General features: G+C 46.2%; 1 protein-coding gene across 5 annotated transcripts in view; it reads left to right on the forward strand.

The window, feature by feature from the left end:
- The first annotated feature begins 2,817 nt into the window (after window positions 1–2,817).
- Window positions 2,818–16,878, forward strand: part of SRGAP3 (SLIT-ROBO Rho GTPase activating protein 3) — a 261,624-nt gene continuing 247,563 nt past the window's right edge. For all 5 annotated transcript variants that reach the window (XR_008381621.1, XM_053599336.1, XM_053599337.1 and 2 more), the window contains exon 1: window positions 2,818–3,589. Coding sequence is in view for 4 of the 5 variants with exons in the window: in XM_053599336.1 (XP_053455311.1) it covers window positions 3,523–3,589 (67 nt within the window). In the remaining variant the exon portion in view is untranslated. The remainder of the gene's footprint in view (window positions 3,590–16,878) is intronic.

The following is a 16,878-nucleotide window of genomic DNA, read 5'->3' on the forward strand; positions in this document are numbered from 1 at the left end:
GTATATGAGGCTGGTGCCCTACTCCTTGAGCCATAGGCGCTGCCCAAGTGTTCCCAACTTTAAACCAAAGATGATTAGAGCACCTGACCCACTGGGTTGTAGCCAGATATTGGTGATAGATTCTACATAGAGTGCCTGGCTCCATGCCTGTATGGGGGGTGAACTTGATAAATACTAGCTATTAGGATAATTAAGAAATATCTAAAAGAATTCAGGAATTGTGCCCCAGGGAAATAGAATATATACTCTCAGGGGGTATTCTGAACCTTGAGGGGAGGAGGGCACAGATCATATCACACAGTAGAGCCCCTCCCCTGACGCATGCCACATTTACTTGGGAAGAATTCTGTTACTACCATGCAAAGAGTAGACATCAGAATGGCAGTTAGTTCTCATGTAGCTGGGGAGAAGTGGCCATGCAGAAAGGCTGTCATAGAAGGATTCAAAGGGAAAGGTTGAGGCTGTGGTGCAGGGGCTTGCTGGGGGCTTCCCAGGTTACAACTGTATCTTCTTGGGGATAGAACATTTGGGGTGATGCATGTTCACTGTGAGTGGTGATGGATTTGCAGGAGGCACAAGTCTTTTCCTGTTCTTCCCTTTTTTCTTCTTTTCTCTCTTCCTGCTTCCAAACCCAGGAATTGATGGAAAGCCTGAGCACCGGTCCTTGGCCCTGCTTCGTTGGGCTCTGAAAAAGCAATTTCATCTGTGGGACTTCTGCTCTAAGCCGGGCACTCTCCATCTCGGGTCACCCTGGGTCCTGTACAGCGGGTGGGGTCACCATCAGCTGACAGATGAGGAAGCTGAATGGCAGAGAAGGTAGGAAGCCACCTAAGGCCCCCACAGCTGCTACGCGGCGGCGTGAGTGTGTGAATCCCATCTGTCTTACTCTAAAAGCTGTCTTCTGCCAACCTTCAGGGACACGGTTCTTTACCATACTTTGCTTTCGTGTGACTTTTTTGTGACATTTCCATGGCACAGTGCCCTACACATGGGCCTCCTATTTGTGGATTTAAAATTTTAACAATGGTGAAAAGAGCTGACATTGGCTGAGTTCTTGTCACCAGTGGGCACCCAAGCAGGTGGAATCACTTGCTCAAGTTCTTTTGAGCTCAAAGCTCAGGAGTCTGCCATAAGCAAAGGACGCATGGTATTAATTCCCATTCTCCTTGGAGAATCTGGGCTAGAGGCAGGGATGCTGATCTCTGAACATATCTTTCTCAGGTGACATGTAAGGCTTCTGCTGTTTTAAACTAATCAGAAGGGTACTAGCAGAGGATGCAGGCTGGGGATTTGGGGAGGGTGGGGCTGTGGGCTGGTGGCATCTATTTCTGAACTCCTTGGCCTCCTGCCTCTGAGCACGAAGCTATAAATAAGCCCCATAATCCACCGGCTGGACTTGACCCTGTGCTTTTCCACCTGTGGGCCATGCTGCTTGCAGCATAGAACTATCTTGCCTTGCCTGGGTGGGGACACCCATTGCAGCTGCTGCCTCTTCTGGGAAGCCTTGATGACCTGGCATGGATAACCTATTCTTTCCTGAGTCCAGATAAAATCATGTATTATATACTCAGAAAACGGCAAATGAAAAATTATACTTACTTTGAGAAATTTGTGAACATTTCTCTCAAGGGCTGATAGGGAACAACACATGTTAATGACAATCTCGGTATATGAAATTCCAGGGGTCAGGGACCCTCTGATGATTGATTCCATTTGTACACAACAGATTTTATTCTACCTTACATGCACGTGAAATGGGTTTGTTCTCCCTTGCATGGGGGAGCAGAATCTGGTGTCAGATAGCCTGGGCTGGAATGCTGCTGACCTGGGGTAAGTCACCTCCCGAACCCCAGCTCCTACTCCTTTCTCTGTGAAAGAGAGATACTCTGTGCAAAGCTTAGCATTGCATTCTTATTTGATCCTCCCAAGAGCTCCCCTTATTCCTGATGTCCCTACCCTCCTTATTTTTTCTCCTTGCTTACTTACCATTGTCTACTATATTATACATTTAATCATTATGCTTACTTTTTTTGTCTTCCTCTCCCAGGGGGCGCCATTCACAATGCATATCGCTCTGGAGGTGCTTTTACTGAGAATATTGGCATGCCTGGTGTTGTGTGATCTGGAGCCCCCGGGGCTCCAGAAGGGCAGGGATTTTCCCCCCTCTTTTGATCATTGCCATATCACTGTGGTCAGAACGGTGCCAGACCTATAACAAGCCATCAGTAAATATCTGTTGAAAAAATTGAATGAAAGAGCCCCCCGAAAGAGCCCATTTTATTGGCAAGGAAACTGATAATCAATGAGTTATGAATTTGCCCAAAGCCCACAAGCCACTGCTCCGGTGTGTCTGCCTCCAGCCTACTGGCTGTCACTGGCTTTGCAAAGCCACATGCCTGAAACTCCTGGCATTGTCTCTGCCACCAAGTAATTGCTCTGCACATGTTAATCCCCTTCTCTACATGGGTCAGGCCTTCTGCTGGACTCTCCAGAGTGACTTACTGTCATACAGCTATTGACTTGGGAGATTGAATTAAATTGCACAGTGCAAAAAAAAAGAGGGGGAGGGATCTTTAGCTTTTGGAAAAAAAAAAATCCCTAACCCAACAGTTAATGGTTGGAGTTTGCAGGAGTCTCTCAAGCCTTCCCAACCCAATTCTTTTTCCTGTTGCCTTCCCTTTTGTGAGTGTTTCTTCCCCGTTTTGCTTGCAGTGAGTTCTGCTCTCCTGTAGGCTACAATGTGTCAGTTGTTATAAAATCCGGGAGGCGGAGTCTAGTGACGAGGGCGAGGGCGGTAGGGGAGAGCTGAGCCGGCCCTGCAAGGGCTAGCAGTCCAGCCTGGGTTCACTGGAGCTTAAGCCTTACAGCAGGAAAACTTCCATCTCGCTCTCCTGGCTTTCATCCTCACTGGACATCAGACCAGAGTCTCCGAAGGGAGGGAGGATGCGAGATGACCCGCCCTTTGGCAACCTGACCATCGACTTAGCTGAGCCTTTCAAAGCAAGCCAGGGGCTGGCTGCACGACCGAGGAGGCGCCGCGCCTCTCCTGGATGTGTGTGTGTGTGTGATCCAGTGAGTGTGTGTGCGTGTGAGTGAGTGAGGGGTGTGTGTGTGTAGATGCCTGTGTTCACATCACAACTGTGTGTGAGCGTGTCTGGATGAGTGTACGCATGCACACGTGAGTGTTTGTGTGTGTATGTGTGTGTGAGTGCTCTTGGCTGTTATGATTATTTTTTTTTGGAAGAAAAATCTTGAAAATCTGGGGCAGGTTACTGTGCTCCTAGGGTGATCCTTCTTTTGCAAGAGGAGCTGCAAGCTACTAAAGCCATTTCTCTGCGAGTAAAGAGAATTTTCCTCCCAGAAGGAGAAGGATTTTTACCCCTGCTCTGCAGCCAAAAGAGAGATTAGCCCCTAAACCTTGTGAAATCAACCAGAGCCCTGTGATTACCAGGGCTTGAGAGAGGACTCAGAAGAAAAGGAGAAATAAATCAAACAGTCTGTCAGTTCCTTTGGCCACAGAAGATGTCATCTCAAACTAAGTTCAAGAAAGACAAAGAGATCATTGCCGAATATGAAGCCCAAATAAAAGGTGAGGTGCTGGCTGGAGAGTTTTCCTTCTCCCGTTTCCTTTTTCTCTTGCTCTGACTACCCCTTTTCTTTCCTCCCTGCCATCATGAAATGTTGTTATGCATCAATAATCTTATTGTGAGGAGGAACAGTGGCAGCCGCACAAGTCCGGACTGGTTTCAACTGCAGATAGCGCTGGGGCTGGGAGTGTGGATTAGGGAACGGGCAGCAATCTCTGCATTGCAGGTGTGTGAGGAGGATCCTATGCCCGACTTCAGGAGCGTCGCGGATACTCCATCATCTTGGCGATGACATGTCACTCTAAGGCTATTTTGATAGTCACTACCTCCACCCGGTCCCCACCAGGGGAAAAGCTCGTTAATATTGGTGTATATTTTTAAGTGATCTGCTCCCACCGCCCACCCTTTCTGGTTTTCGGTGGTAGTGGTGGTGGTGGTGGTGGTTTGGCCTCCGCCTCTTTCTCTGGGCTGGAATTCACAGGCATGTGTGCAGGGAGGCAGCCTCCCTGGGCGGGACTTCTTTGTCGGTGTCTCTCGGCTGGCCTGGGTTGTCATGGATTAACTGTTATGGGGCATATTGATCCAGGCTAATGCAGGCATTTAAGCATAAAGAGGGAGCTTGATGCAGAAAATGTATTAGCTTGCAGTGTGCGGCCCCATCTCTCTGTGCTCTAGCGTTTAGGGTCATCAGCTTTCATTCAACGCCAACCCCTCAGTGTGCCGCGTGGGCTGGTCGGTACCGCCTGGCTTCTGTGGTCTCAGGGAAAGCCTGCTGGGAGGGTGAGATGACCTCTGGCGTTGTGGGTTCCAGCTGTGGTGCCACCACGCTCACACTTCGTTCAGAAGCCGCTCCCTAAATCCAGTAGCCAGTCGAGACAGAAAAGGGACACAGTTGCACAGCTAATTGCTGGCATGCAGAGGCCAGACCGGGGCTTCTCCCACCTGCCCACGTTCTGGGCTCAGCTTTGGCAAGGGATATGTCAGAGGTCTAGGAACTGCGCTTACCATTTCTCTGAGGATTGCCCAGGGGGAAGCCTGGGCCATGCCTCTGGTGTCCGTTTTCTTTCTGGTCATGGTTCTTGCTGTGACATAGGGAGTGTTGTGTTTCCTCACAAAGTAGAGACAGAACACATCTTCAGCGGATGCTGAGGCCTAGCCTTGAGGTTATGTATGGACGGTTGAGCGGGTTGGTTATTTGGGGCTCAAGTGATCCGAGGTTGCCACACCTGCTCCTAGATGCTGCTGTAGCTGAAGACCCTGGAAGCCGATGGTCTCCCAGGAGTGGCCGGAGGGCCAGCATCCCAGCTGCCGTCCATGCTTTACAAGCTTGGGAACTTTGGGAGGGGACCAGCCATGGCAGGAGGGCTCTTTTTTTTGTTCTCCCAGTCTCACCAACTGTCTTTTGCTTTTTAGTTCTGGTCAAACCCTGTGTGGTCATCACCTTTGGGTAAACTTGAGGGCAAAGAAGAGCGGAAAACCCTCCTCTTCCCTGGTCTCTTCCTTTTCATTTGCAGTTCAGTGTAGGCAATGGTGACTTAGGATGTTTTAGCCTTGCTGAAAATCCAGAAACAAGCACTTTATTGGCCAGAAATCTGAATTCACCCCACTGCTCAATACAAAAGCCTAGTTTCAGTCTTTGAATAGATTCTTTTTTGGGGAGTTTTTGTTTTATAGAGTGAATTGGGCTGATTATTATTATTTTTTAGAAATTGAGTTTCCCATGAAAAATGTCATGAAAAAAGGAGGATGTTGAGTTTGGGACAGTTCGGGTTTTGTAAGCGTTGTCAGGGTAGGAAATGTGCTTATTTCATTTTTGAAGGCTTGCTGTACAACGGGGCCAGTGAACTTTACTTGAGGACCAATTAAGCATTGATTGTGCTGGCTAATTTTTTTTTTACTTTTTATCTTCCGCCTTTATTTTAACAACTAATTAGCAAATACTGTGAATTTCATCAGGAATGCATCAATTACCACGCATTTCATCAGGAAATTTGCCCAAATGATCTTGTCTCTTCCAGATTCTAAATTTCTCTGCCTTCTGGTTAAAGGAGTTTAATTTTATTCTTTTAGAGTTGACACCCACAAGATTAGGGTATCTGGATACTGCTGGGATACTGCTGTCCCTGAAAGCCTCTGAACTATTTTCTTTTAAAATTTTATTTGTTAATCATCATCATCATAATTACTGATGTGTGTACAGCTTTCTCACAGATATTATATTACTCCTCTGGACCCACTACAAAAGGGTTAGTATGGGCTCAGTTTCAGAGATGAGGAAACTGAGGCCCAGTCTGGTGGAATGACTTGCCCAAGGTCACAAGGCCAGTTTTCTCCCAGGCCTAGCGTTCCCTGATACATTGTTTGCCTGAAGCTGCCCCTGGAAGGATTGATGTCAGCAGCAGATGGCGGTTTGCTGGGGACTGGCTGCCTCTTGATCATCAAGTTTCATTGTTTCCTCTTACTTTCCATCCCCTTGCCTTTGTTGCTGGCCTCGGAGGAATGTTTGACCATTGCAGGCCTCTGAGGAATGTTTGACCAATCACCAAAAACACTGCCTGCGGCAAATCACCTTTCTTCCTGGGTATCATTTAGCTAGTTTGGTACAATTTACTTAGGTAGATTTTGTAGTCTGTGAAAGGAACTTTTGATTTCTCGAAATGGTGCTGAGTTCTTAATTGACTTACTCTCTTTTATCTCTTTTTCAAGAGTCTACTGATGTAACAAAAGGGAATGTTGTTTGTTTGTTTGTTTATTTATTTATTATTATTTGAGACAGATCCCCACTCTTTTGCCCTGGGTAGAGTGCTGTGGCATCATAGCTCACAGCAACCTCCAACTCCTGGGCTTAAGCAATCCTTCTTGCCTCAGCCTCATGAGCAGGTGCTCTCCACATCGCCTGGCTACTTTTCTATTTTTATTAGAGATGGGGTTTCACTCTTGCTCAGGCTGGTCTCCAACTCCTGAGGTCAGGCAATCCTCTTGCCTTGTCCTCCCAGAGTGTTAGGATTACAGGCATGAGCAACTGCGCCCAGCCAAACGATTGTAGAATAGAATTTTTTCTATTATAAAAATTTTTAGACTCATGCCTTCTCTTACCTCATTAGACACTTGAATTCCTTTGATTATATAACTGCAAAGCAGTTATAAACCGTATGGTTGCACCTTTCTGTTGATGGGGGAACTCATTACCTTCCAAGCGCATATATTGTATCTTTGGACCGTTCTGGCTCTTCTGTTTTTTCTTGTCGTGTTAAATATGTCACTCATTCATCTACTGATTTTACAGTTGGGACTTCACAGGACAAGACACATACCTTTTCCCTATAACTGCCCATGACATTGGGTGTTTGGAGCCTCTGATTGTAGTGTGCACTTGCTTATATAAGATGGTTCACTGCCACTTATCATCTTCCTTAACCTTTGGATCTGTTGCATCTGGCATTGCAGACTCCAGTGTCTTTGGGTGATTGGCAGGTAGAATAAACGAGTGAAGTTGGCCAAGTGAGTAGCACTGTGTGGCAGCCAGTCCAGCACCTCACTGCGGGCAAAAGAAGGATGGTGTGACTATGGTGGACCTAAGATCACATGTCCTGGCTAAACAGCCATCCACTACTTGGATTCAACCAGCTGTTTCCATTTAGGAATGTAGACCTAGCCAGATCTTCGAATTTTTCAACAGATGCTAGAAATTTGGCTGGGAGTGTTATGTTTTATGTAGAGAGAGACAGGGTCTCACTCTTGCACAGGCTGGTCTCCAACTCCTGAGCTCAAGGGATCCTCCTGTGTCAGGCTCCCAGAGTGCTAGAGTGGCATGAGCCACTGTGCCCAAGAGTTTTGTGTTTTTAAAGAGGCTTTGCTGAAAGGAAAGGACTGCCATAAGATCATGCTATTAATATCCTACTGCAAGAGTGGTACTAAGTTCTAAATGTGATTCTCTAGATGTGGTCAGAGAAGGAAAACAATTATCACCTCCTTTATTCTGTGTGTAATACTTCCATTCATATTACCTAAAGGTTGAATTGTCTTTTTGCTGCTCCTCCCTTCATTGCACCATGTGTATTATGTCTGCTATATTTTGTCAATCTACTGGGCTGGGAACCTTCTTAGAGAGAAGAAAATTAAATGAATTTAACACAACTTGTTCTTGGTGGCCCGGTGCTGGTGCCAAAAAGGCATTGCTTCCTGTCCTAGGTGCTCCTAAGTGTTCCTTTATAAATCTGTTTAAAAAACTTGCCTGAGAGTGACATCATGTTATCTAGTATGGAACTGGCAAGCTATAACTTCCTTCCCCTTTTGAAAATCAGAACATTTGCCAGTCTCCAGCTTTTTGGCATCTGTTCTGTTCTCCACAGTTCCCTCAAAGATTGCTGATAGTGTTTGGTGATCTTATTTGCAAGCATATCCAGGGCTCTAATTCATCTTGATGGCAGATATAATGGTCTGTTTTGCATTTATTTAGAGTTCCTATTTCCATTTCAACCTATCAGAAAATTGAAATAGAAATTCAATGATTGATCTTAGCATTTTGTTTTTATTACATATGCATATTCATTTTAGGCCATCTTAATTGAAAAGTCTAGAATTTTGAGGAATAACAGCAGATATTGAGAATAATCACAGAGGCACATGTATTTACTCATGCATGTACGCATTGGTTCAACAAACATTGATCATCTATGTTGTACTTGGTCTTGTGTTGAGTGTTGTGACAGGTGTAAAGTATATGATATGTTCTTTCTGTAAGTTTTCTTGGAACATGATAAAATAAGAGAAGGAAATAACAAATTCAAAGCACAAAATAACCTCCAACCAAGCACCAAAGTGAGCTTAGTCTTAAATAGAGCATAGCCTACAGTGATTGGAGGACTTCCTCAGGAATGCTCACTGATTTCAATGAGATTAAATGGGGAAAGCAGGCTGGGTTGGGTAACAATGGGGAGTAGTAGGGACTGTGGCCAAGCAGGGAGTTGATCCAGAGAGGGCAGCTGAGCTCCAGCCTGTCATTGCCAGGCAGGACAGTGAGCCCAGAATGGTCAGTTCTTGCAGTGTTTCAAGGGAATCTGGAATTTTAAATAGAATCTCCTGGTTTTAAAATATTGAATCAAGGGCAGTGCTTGTGGCTCAAAGGAGTAGGGCACTGGCCCCATATACCAGAGGTGGTGGGTTCAAACCCGGCCCCAGACAAAACTGAAAAAAAAAAAAAATGGAATCAAATTATGAAAACACCATGCTGCCTGTACAAACATGTCAATAGGGTGGGAAAATTCTGGTCTGTTGGGCCACCAGTTTGCCACTTGTGACCTACATGTTGTTCTTGGTGTCCACAAAAGTCCCTGGTGATAGGGCCTCAGCTAGTTCTCCTGTTTCATCTTCAGTCATTTTCTCTGTGACGGGCCTGTGCCCTTATAACCACAGCAGACCAATCCCTTTTTTCTGAATGCTCCATTCCATTTTCAGCCTCCAGGTCTTTCCCCTTTGTGTCTTTGCTATGCTTAAATGCCCCCCTTGATCTGCTTAAAATGCAGATCATTTCTCCCCCAACCCCAATCCTTCAATGCCTGCTCAAATAACACCTTCCACAATGCCTGCCTAACTCTCCTAGGAAGACTCACTGGTTCCCTCACTTCTGCAGCTCTACTGCAAACTTTTATTATCCTTAATTGAAATTTGTCTTGAGGCCCTTGGCCATTACCTCTTGAAGGCAGAAAGACACACAGTCCTCTTTGCTTCCTCAATGTGCTTGGCATGTGACTGGTTGAGGGATGGGCTTATAAGTTACTTATAAGAAATTTAATTTTATAACTAACTCATAGCTCAAACAGTTTTTTCTTTGACACCTGTCTTAGTTGGCACAGGCTGCTATAACAAAATACTATGAACTGGGTGGCTTTTATTTATTTCTCATAGTTCTGGAGGCTGGGAAGGTCAAGATCAAGGTTCTGGCAAACTCAGTTCCAGGTGAGGGCCTACTCCTGGCTTTCAGGCAGCGCCTTCCTGCTGTGTGCTCACATGGCCTTTCCTCAGTGTGTACTCCTGGAGAGCGCCCTGCTGTCCTCTCCTATAAAGCACTAATCCCATCATGAGGGTCCCACCCTTATCCCATAATCACCTCCCAAGGGTCCCATCTCCAAATGTCATCACTTGGGGGTCAGGGATTTAACATAAGCACCTTTTGGGGAGAAATGCAGTCAGCCCATAATAATTCTCGTTCCATTGAAAGTAGAGGTTTTACTGCCAAAAGCGATATCCTTCATGGTTTGCTGAATTTCCTAGTTTGTCCCTGGTAGAGGAGATGTGTGGAGATTAGTGGAGATTTGATGAAGGCGGCTATGTCAAGAGCCTTCTCAGTGGGTGTGGAAGGTGGCACCTTACTCCAGGGCTCTCCCAAGTCTGGGGAAATCTATAGATCTGAGGGTTCATATTGGACATTTCTGGAGTTTTTACCATCAGAATTTATATGTTAGGGATGACCTTTTTTCCCCAGAAGCCCTTATCCTTTCATCATGCAGCGACCATTGTAAGCTGTGCTGCAGGCTGTACGTTCATTCTTCCTGAGCTTCTTGGCCTCAGTCATATACTAGAGTATCTCATTTTGTGAATCCGGTAACTCGGTGAGATAGTCATTATTCTTCCCTTTTTAACAGATTAAAAGCTGAAGTTCAGAGAAATAAAATCTTTAATAAATGGCACTGGATTGCATTGTGAAGACTGGCAGGGCTAAGTTGAAACCAGGGTCTTCCCAACTTCTGGTGGTGCACTCTGGTGGGTGGTGGTTGCCTGGGCACGGGTACCTAGCAGGGTCAAGACTGGCGAGGCCAGGAGGAGATGAGGCTAGGCTGCTTTCGGAAACTGAGTCCTTTCCTGCCTAGCCACCAGAAAGGGGTCAGGGTTGACGTCTTAAAGGTGCTGAGCTTGAGAACCTCTGGCCTCATGAAGCACCAGGAAGCGGTGTCCTGGGCCCGATTTCACTTGGAAACAATCTGTTCCTGATGGCTTGTTGGTGTTTATAGAATGTCGTGGCTGGTGAGGAATGGGACTTTGGCTCTGTTCTCTTAATTTGTTTAATCATTATGCTAGTTCATGTTTGAGGTTGTGTTCCCTGCATACATTTCTGTGAAATTGGATGTAAAGAAGCACAGGATGAAAAAACAATGGGTGTGTGCTCAAAAGGGAAGTTCTAGGATAAACTGAGTGAAATAGGTGTCTTTCCTCAGGGTTCTGGGAATCATGAATGTGCTAAATGTGAATCTCCAAGTAGGGGCCATGGACGTTCCCTGTACTTACTTGGTCCTGCAGCCCTTTCTCCGGGGAATTTCACAAGACTGTTCCTTGGATTCCATTTTGGACGTGCAGGTTGCACAGTTGTGGACTATGTGGCTTCTTTCTCCTTTTGCCTCTTGCCGAGTTCCCTGACTTTTATACTTTGCCCAGAGGGTGGTCTGAAGAGGGGAAGAGAAAAAATAAATGCACATTCGATCCAGCTAAGGAACATCAAGCAGTGTTTTGAGGTCGCCTAGAAAACGTGGGTTTGCATTTCCAACTACACATTGCTCCTCCATTGAGTTCAATGGTAATTTGGAAACAATTCAGCCCCAAACGATATACGTTGCATTTACCCGTCTGCGTGTGACAGTAAGGGACACACGCTGCCCTGGGGTGTGTTCAAGGTGCCTTGAATGGACCTGGCTCTGCCCCTGGGATGGTACAGTCCATGTCAGCTGATGGTGGTGTACATGAACCTGGAGAAGAAGTCTATGGCCTCTTGAGCTTCAGCGTGAACAAACCTCGGCCACAGACCCAGGTGCACGAGATATATGTATATATTTTTTTATGAGACAGAGTCTCACTATGTTGCCCTGGCTTCACAGCTCACAGCAACCTCAAACTCTTGGGCTCCAGCGATTCTCTTGCCTCAGCCTCCCAAGCAGCTGGAACTACAGGCGCCCGCCACAACGGCCCGGCTATTTTTTTTTGTTGTTGTAGTTGTCATTGTTGTTTGGCAGGCCTGGGCTGGGTTCGAACCCGCCAACCCCAGTGTATGTGTCCAGCGCCCTAGCTGCTGAGCTACAGGCACTGAGCCAAAAAATATGTTTTTAAAACTATTTCTGTGATCCAGTTTCCATTTTGTGTCTCTATTCTGTTGCAGTGACAGGAATAAATCTAAGTCACTTTGGGATTCCCCTCCCTTTTCCTTCACGGTTGAGTCTCAAGGTCCAGGGAGATTTCCGCAGCATCAAGGCCGTTGCGGGACAGTCTTTGTGATTTTTTTTTTTTTTTTTTTTGGCCAGGGCTGGGTTTGAACCCACCACCTCTGGCATGTGGGACTGGCGCCCTACCCCTTTGAGCCACAGGCGCCGCCCGGTCTTTGTGATTTATCATCAGGCTACTGTGGTGACTGCGGGGATACCTTCCTTCCCACTGGGTCTTCGGGGATTGGTCCGTGTTTGTTCATGTGTCCTCCTGTCCTTGGCTCCTGCCTGTGAATTGCAGGTCCCTGGGCCCCCTACTGCCCAGGCTCTGGGCAGGGCCCTAAGGGACCTGGATGTTCGTCCCAGGCTTCTCTCCCCTGGTGCCTCCTGGGCGCTCTGCCTGGGGAAGGGACCCAGCTCCCCTCTGTTCTTAGATTCTGTGAACCCATTTGGTGGCTCCCTTAGCATCCTTCCCTCCTGGGCTTGTTTGCAGTAGGTGGCAGGGTGCACATGTTTTTCTTATAGATCTGTGATATCTCCATACACCTTGCTTTACTGACTCTCCCCTTGGTCCAGGAAATCTGTGTGTGTGTGTGCAAACTGTGTGGTGGGGTGGGGAATGGGGGTGGTGTCCTAGCTCTTTGTCATCACCCAGTCTCTCAAAGCTGTTGTCTGTAACCCAAGTGGTTCCTCTTCTCCCTGAGAGTTAGGCTTTTGAAAGTCAGAAGCCAAGAACTGACAATTTTTCTATATTATCCCTGAGGCAGTAAACACTGATTGCCCTCCATGGCTAAAAAGGGACCAAAGGGTCTAAGGAAATAAGGAAGAAAGCGTTTAGTATTTGACAACGTTAACTGAAATGAGCTACCTTTTTCTTCACCTCCACCATCCTGGCTTCTTTCACCATCACCTTGTGCTGGGAGCAGGGCAACATCTTCCAAACTCAGGTGTTTTTTACCTACGACTGACATTTGGTGCAGGACCACCCTGGGATGGAGGGGCCATCCTGGATGATGTGAGATAATGAGCAGCATCCCTGGCCTCTACCCACTAGGTGCCAGGAACACGCCCCCAACCCGAGTTGTGACAACCAAAAATGTCTCCATACATTGCCAGATTCCCCTGGGGCAAAATCATCCCCAGTTAGTAACCAAGTTCTAACTGGTCTCCTTGCGTCTTCCCTACTCTAGTCATCCCATCGCAGCCAGCAGGAAAATTTATATCTCATAACCTCACTTCCCTACTTACAGCCCTCTGGTAGTGTCTTATTACACGAGAATAGAACCCATGCTCCTCGACTAGGCTTACAGAGCTGGGTTCGGCCTACCCGTCCCCTCCTCGGTGCACTCTCCTCTTGTCATCCTGGTCCAGCCATGCTGGTCTCTGCTGGTTCCTTGCATTCTCCAAGCTCATACCTACTTTGGGTCTTTGCACTGAGCTTTTCCCTCTTTCAGGAATGCATGTCACCTGGATGGCCACTTGGCTGGCTCCCTGGTATTCAGTTCTCGGGTTGTGTGCCACCTCCACACCTGCTCATCATAAGTAGCCACACAGGAACTCTCCATTGGATCAGCCGACTTGAATTCTCCACATTTGTGGCTATTTATATATGATATGATACATTTATGACTAAATGTATCTATCTTTCCTTGTTTGTTTGTTTCTTCTCTTCACCTGGATTGAAGCTCAGTAAGAACCGTTTGGTTTCTCCTGTGCATTTGTGTTTTTCTAGCACCTAGAATAGCTCTCGGTGTTTAAACGGGTGATTACAATTTTTGTTGAGTGAATGAGTGAGTGTGGGTGTCCTCACGATGGACTTGGCCCATGGAACCCATAGATTTCATGCTTTCTGGTACATAATGAAGCAGATCCAGGCTTTCCCAAGCCTGACTGAGAGGAAATCCAGGAAGATGAAAACTCCAGGGAAGGAACAGTTGTATCAACGCAGAGCACCCAATGTACGGTTTAGACAAGGAAAGCGAAGTGAGGAGAACAGGTGGCCACTTGCAGGAGAGAATCCAGTATATTCTGATAAGTGAGGTCCTTGTCTGTATCTGAGCTGGGGACGCAAAAATGGGTAAAATATAGTCCCCACTGTGTCGTTGATGGACTCTAGTTTTCTAGGAAAGACAGTTATAAAAGTAGATCAATCCTTTATTATATATTATGGGGCAGTGCTGGTGTAGGCACTGTGGAAACTTACAGGAGTGGAAACTGTACCTTTGCAAAGGAGAGCTGGAGAAGTTCTTACAGAAGAAAGGACTTTTGAGTAGGGGGTTGAAGGATAAGTAGGAGCTCTTCAGGTGGTAAAAGGCATTGCATGAAGAAAAAAACAGCATGTACAAAGGCAGGGGGTCACAGAAGGGCCTGGGTACTAATGGTGAGAAGTTTGAGGTGGCTAAAGCCTAGCATGAGTGGAATGTGGTGGGGGATGAGGCTGGACAGGAGGGGACCTTGAAGTTCCTTTCTGATCAGCAGACTCTACGAGTCTTTTACCTTGTAGATGGTATGGGTGAGAGCCTTATTTATTAACTCATTTGTTGTGGTAAAATACACATAGCACAGCATTTACCATCTTACCCATTGTAAGTGTACAGTTCAGTGTCTTTAAATATATTCAAATACTGAAACTCTGTCCCTATGAAACAATAACTCCTCATTCCCTCCTCTCCTAGCCCCGGCAACCATCATTCTACTTTCTTTGCTTTTTTTGTTGTTGTTGAGACAGAGTCCCACCTTTGCTCTGAGCAGAGTGCAGTGGCGTTGTAGCTCACGGCAACCTCAGACTCGGGCTGTGGGCATCCCTCTGCCTCAGCCTCTGGAAGCTGCTGGGATTACAGGCGCTTGCCGTGGCACCTGGCTGGGTTTTTCCTTATTTTAGGGGTTGGGCTCTCACTCTTGCTCAGGCAAGTCTCGAACTCCTGAGCTCAAGCAATTCTCCTCCTCAGCCTCCCGTAGTGCTGGGATTACAGGGTGAGCCACCGCGCCCGGCCATCATTCTACTTTCTCTCTCTGAGTTTAACTACTCTAAGTACCTCATACAAGTGGAGTCACTTAGTATTTGTCCTTTTGTGACTTGTTTATTTCACTTAGTATAATGTACTCAAGATTTATCCATGCTGTAGTGTGAGCCAGAATTTCTTTCCTCTCTAAGGATGAATAAGGTTGCATTGTATGTGTTTAGCACGTCTTGCTTTTCCATTTATCCATCCACGGACATTTGTGTTGTTTCCACATTTTAGCCATTGTAAATAATTATGCTATGAGCCTGGGCGTACAAATATGAGGGTCTTATTTTTCATAACTATTTTTCTGATACGTATTACATATGCATGTAATTTAAGTTATATAATGGAATATAAATGATGTGATACGTGCTCAGTATTTTCAAAGCTTTGAAAATACAAAAATAAATAAAAGGGGGAGAAAAAGATTCTAGAAACCTCTGCCTGGTAGCCACTATAAACATCTTGTATTTCCTTCCAGACTTCACATCTCAATCAAATTTGTTTTAGATTTGTAAAAAACAAACAATGGGCTCATAGAGCTTTAATGCAAAGTTATAGAAATAAAACTGGTAGGCAAATAATCATAGGCCTATAGGCCTAGGGCTTAAAATAGGGTATGGTCTAAAAATAAACAAAATTGTCAAATAAGAACATCGATAAAGCACGACCTCCCTCCCACGTCTGTTTCGATGGTCCTTTAGGGAGCAGGATATTGGTTTGCTGGATACCACTCCCTTGTGGGGATTGGCTTCTGTTGGCCACTTCTGTCTCAGCTCTTTCCAGATTCGTATTAAACTGGGGAGAACTGAGCTCACTTATCAAGAACTTCCCCTACCCCCATCTGTCATAGCCACAGTCAGCTAGAATTTCCCCCCTTCCGACCCCTACGGTCTCACTTCCCTGTTGGTACCCAGGCAGACAGAATGCAGGAAGCATTATTAGGAGAGTATTGTCTGGGGAAAGGATTTATCCTCGGCAGCCCTGGCCCTCCCTGCCGGTACCTGCTCCCTGTTACACCGTTCCTTCCCTTGTGATTCTCTCTGCCAACTTCCCGAGCCATCAATGCTACCATTTGGTTTCCTGATTGCTTATCTGCTACGGACAGGGGTGGCCTGGTACCCCCTTGCCTCTGATTGTTGGTAGAGAGTATTTTCAAATTATGGTTAATGCAGATCAGAAAGTTTTCCAACCTTCTGTCAAACAGAAAGGCCTGGATTCCTGTAGTCACCGAGAGGTTTGAGCTTAGCAGGATGAGACAGCCCATTAGGAGGACCTTCTATAGCGTATAGTGCCTCAAAAGGAGTCACAGAAAAAGAGATGGGATGAGAGGACTCTTGCCCATGAACTACCTTAGACACCATCATGGATGCGAAAGTGTGGGTGTCATTTCTATGATTAGTTTGTACTTAAGAATGTGAACTGGCCGGGCGACAGCTGCTCTTCTCCAACGGCTGTCTCAGTGGGACACTTTTAAGCAGAGCTGGCAAGCATCGATGTCTTTATTTTGATCAGTGGCCTCTCCAGACAGGATGTCTTGGGTCTCCCAAAGCTTAGCCAATATGATTGCTGGGGAAACTGTCTTGGGGAAACTGAGTCAGAACACCAGTCACTCTGTGGCTTCTGACATCTAATAATTGACTACTCCTTGACCTCTTGACCTGAACACCTGCACTCCTGACCTTTTATCTGGTTGTGGTCTTTTGAGTTTATTTGTCCCTTGACCTTCAGCTAACCGAGGGCTCTCTCTCCTTGGCCCCAGTCCTCCTGGTTCAAGCCTCACCCGGAGCATATCTGTCTCGCTGGGTCTCAGACTTGGCATAATATCACCATTGAAACTGTGCTCCAAAAGTGGCAGAGGCCCTGCTGCGCTCTGCCAGAAACACAGAAGAGTGTTACTGGGCTTTGTGAAAGAAATGCTGAGAATGTGGTGGTCCAGTTCAGTTAGATTTAGTTTAACAAATATCTGTTGAGCTCCTACTGTGTTCCCTGTCCTCAGAGACTATAATTCTGTGAGGAAGACAAATTATAACTTGGGATAACAAAAGTGTTGAGTGTTATGTAGGAGTTGGTTCTATAGCAAAGAGATCTAAAGGG

The sequence above is a fragment of the Nycticebus coucang genome, chromosome 8, assembly GCF_027406575.1.
Source record: "Nycticebus coucang isolate mNycCou1 chromosome 8, mNycCou1.pri, whole genome shotgun sequence".
Classification (NCBI taxonomy): Eukaryota; Metazoa; Chordata; class Mammalia; order Primates; family Lorisidae; genus Nycticebus; species Nycticebus coucang.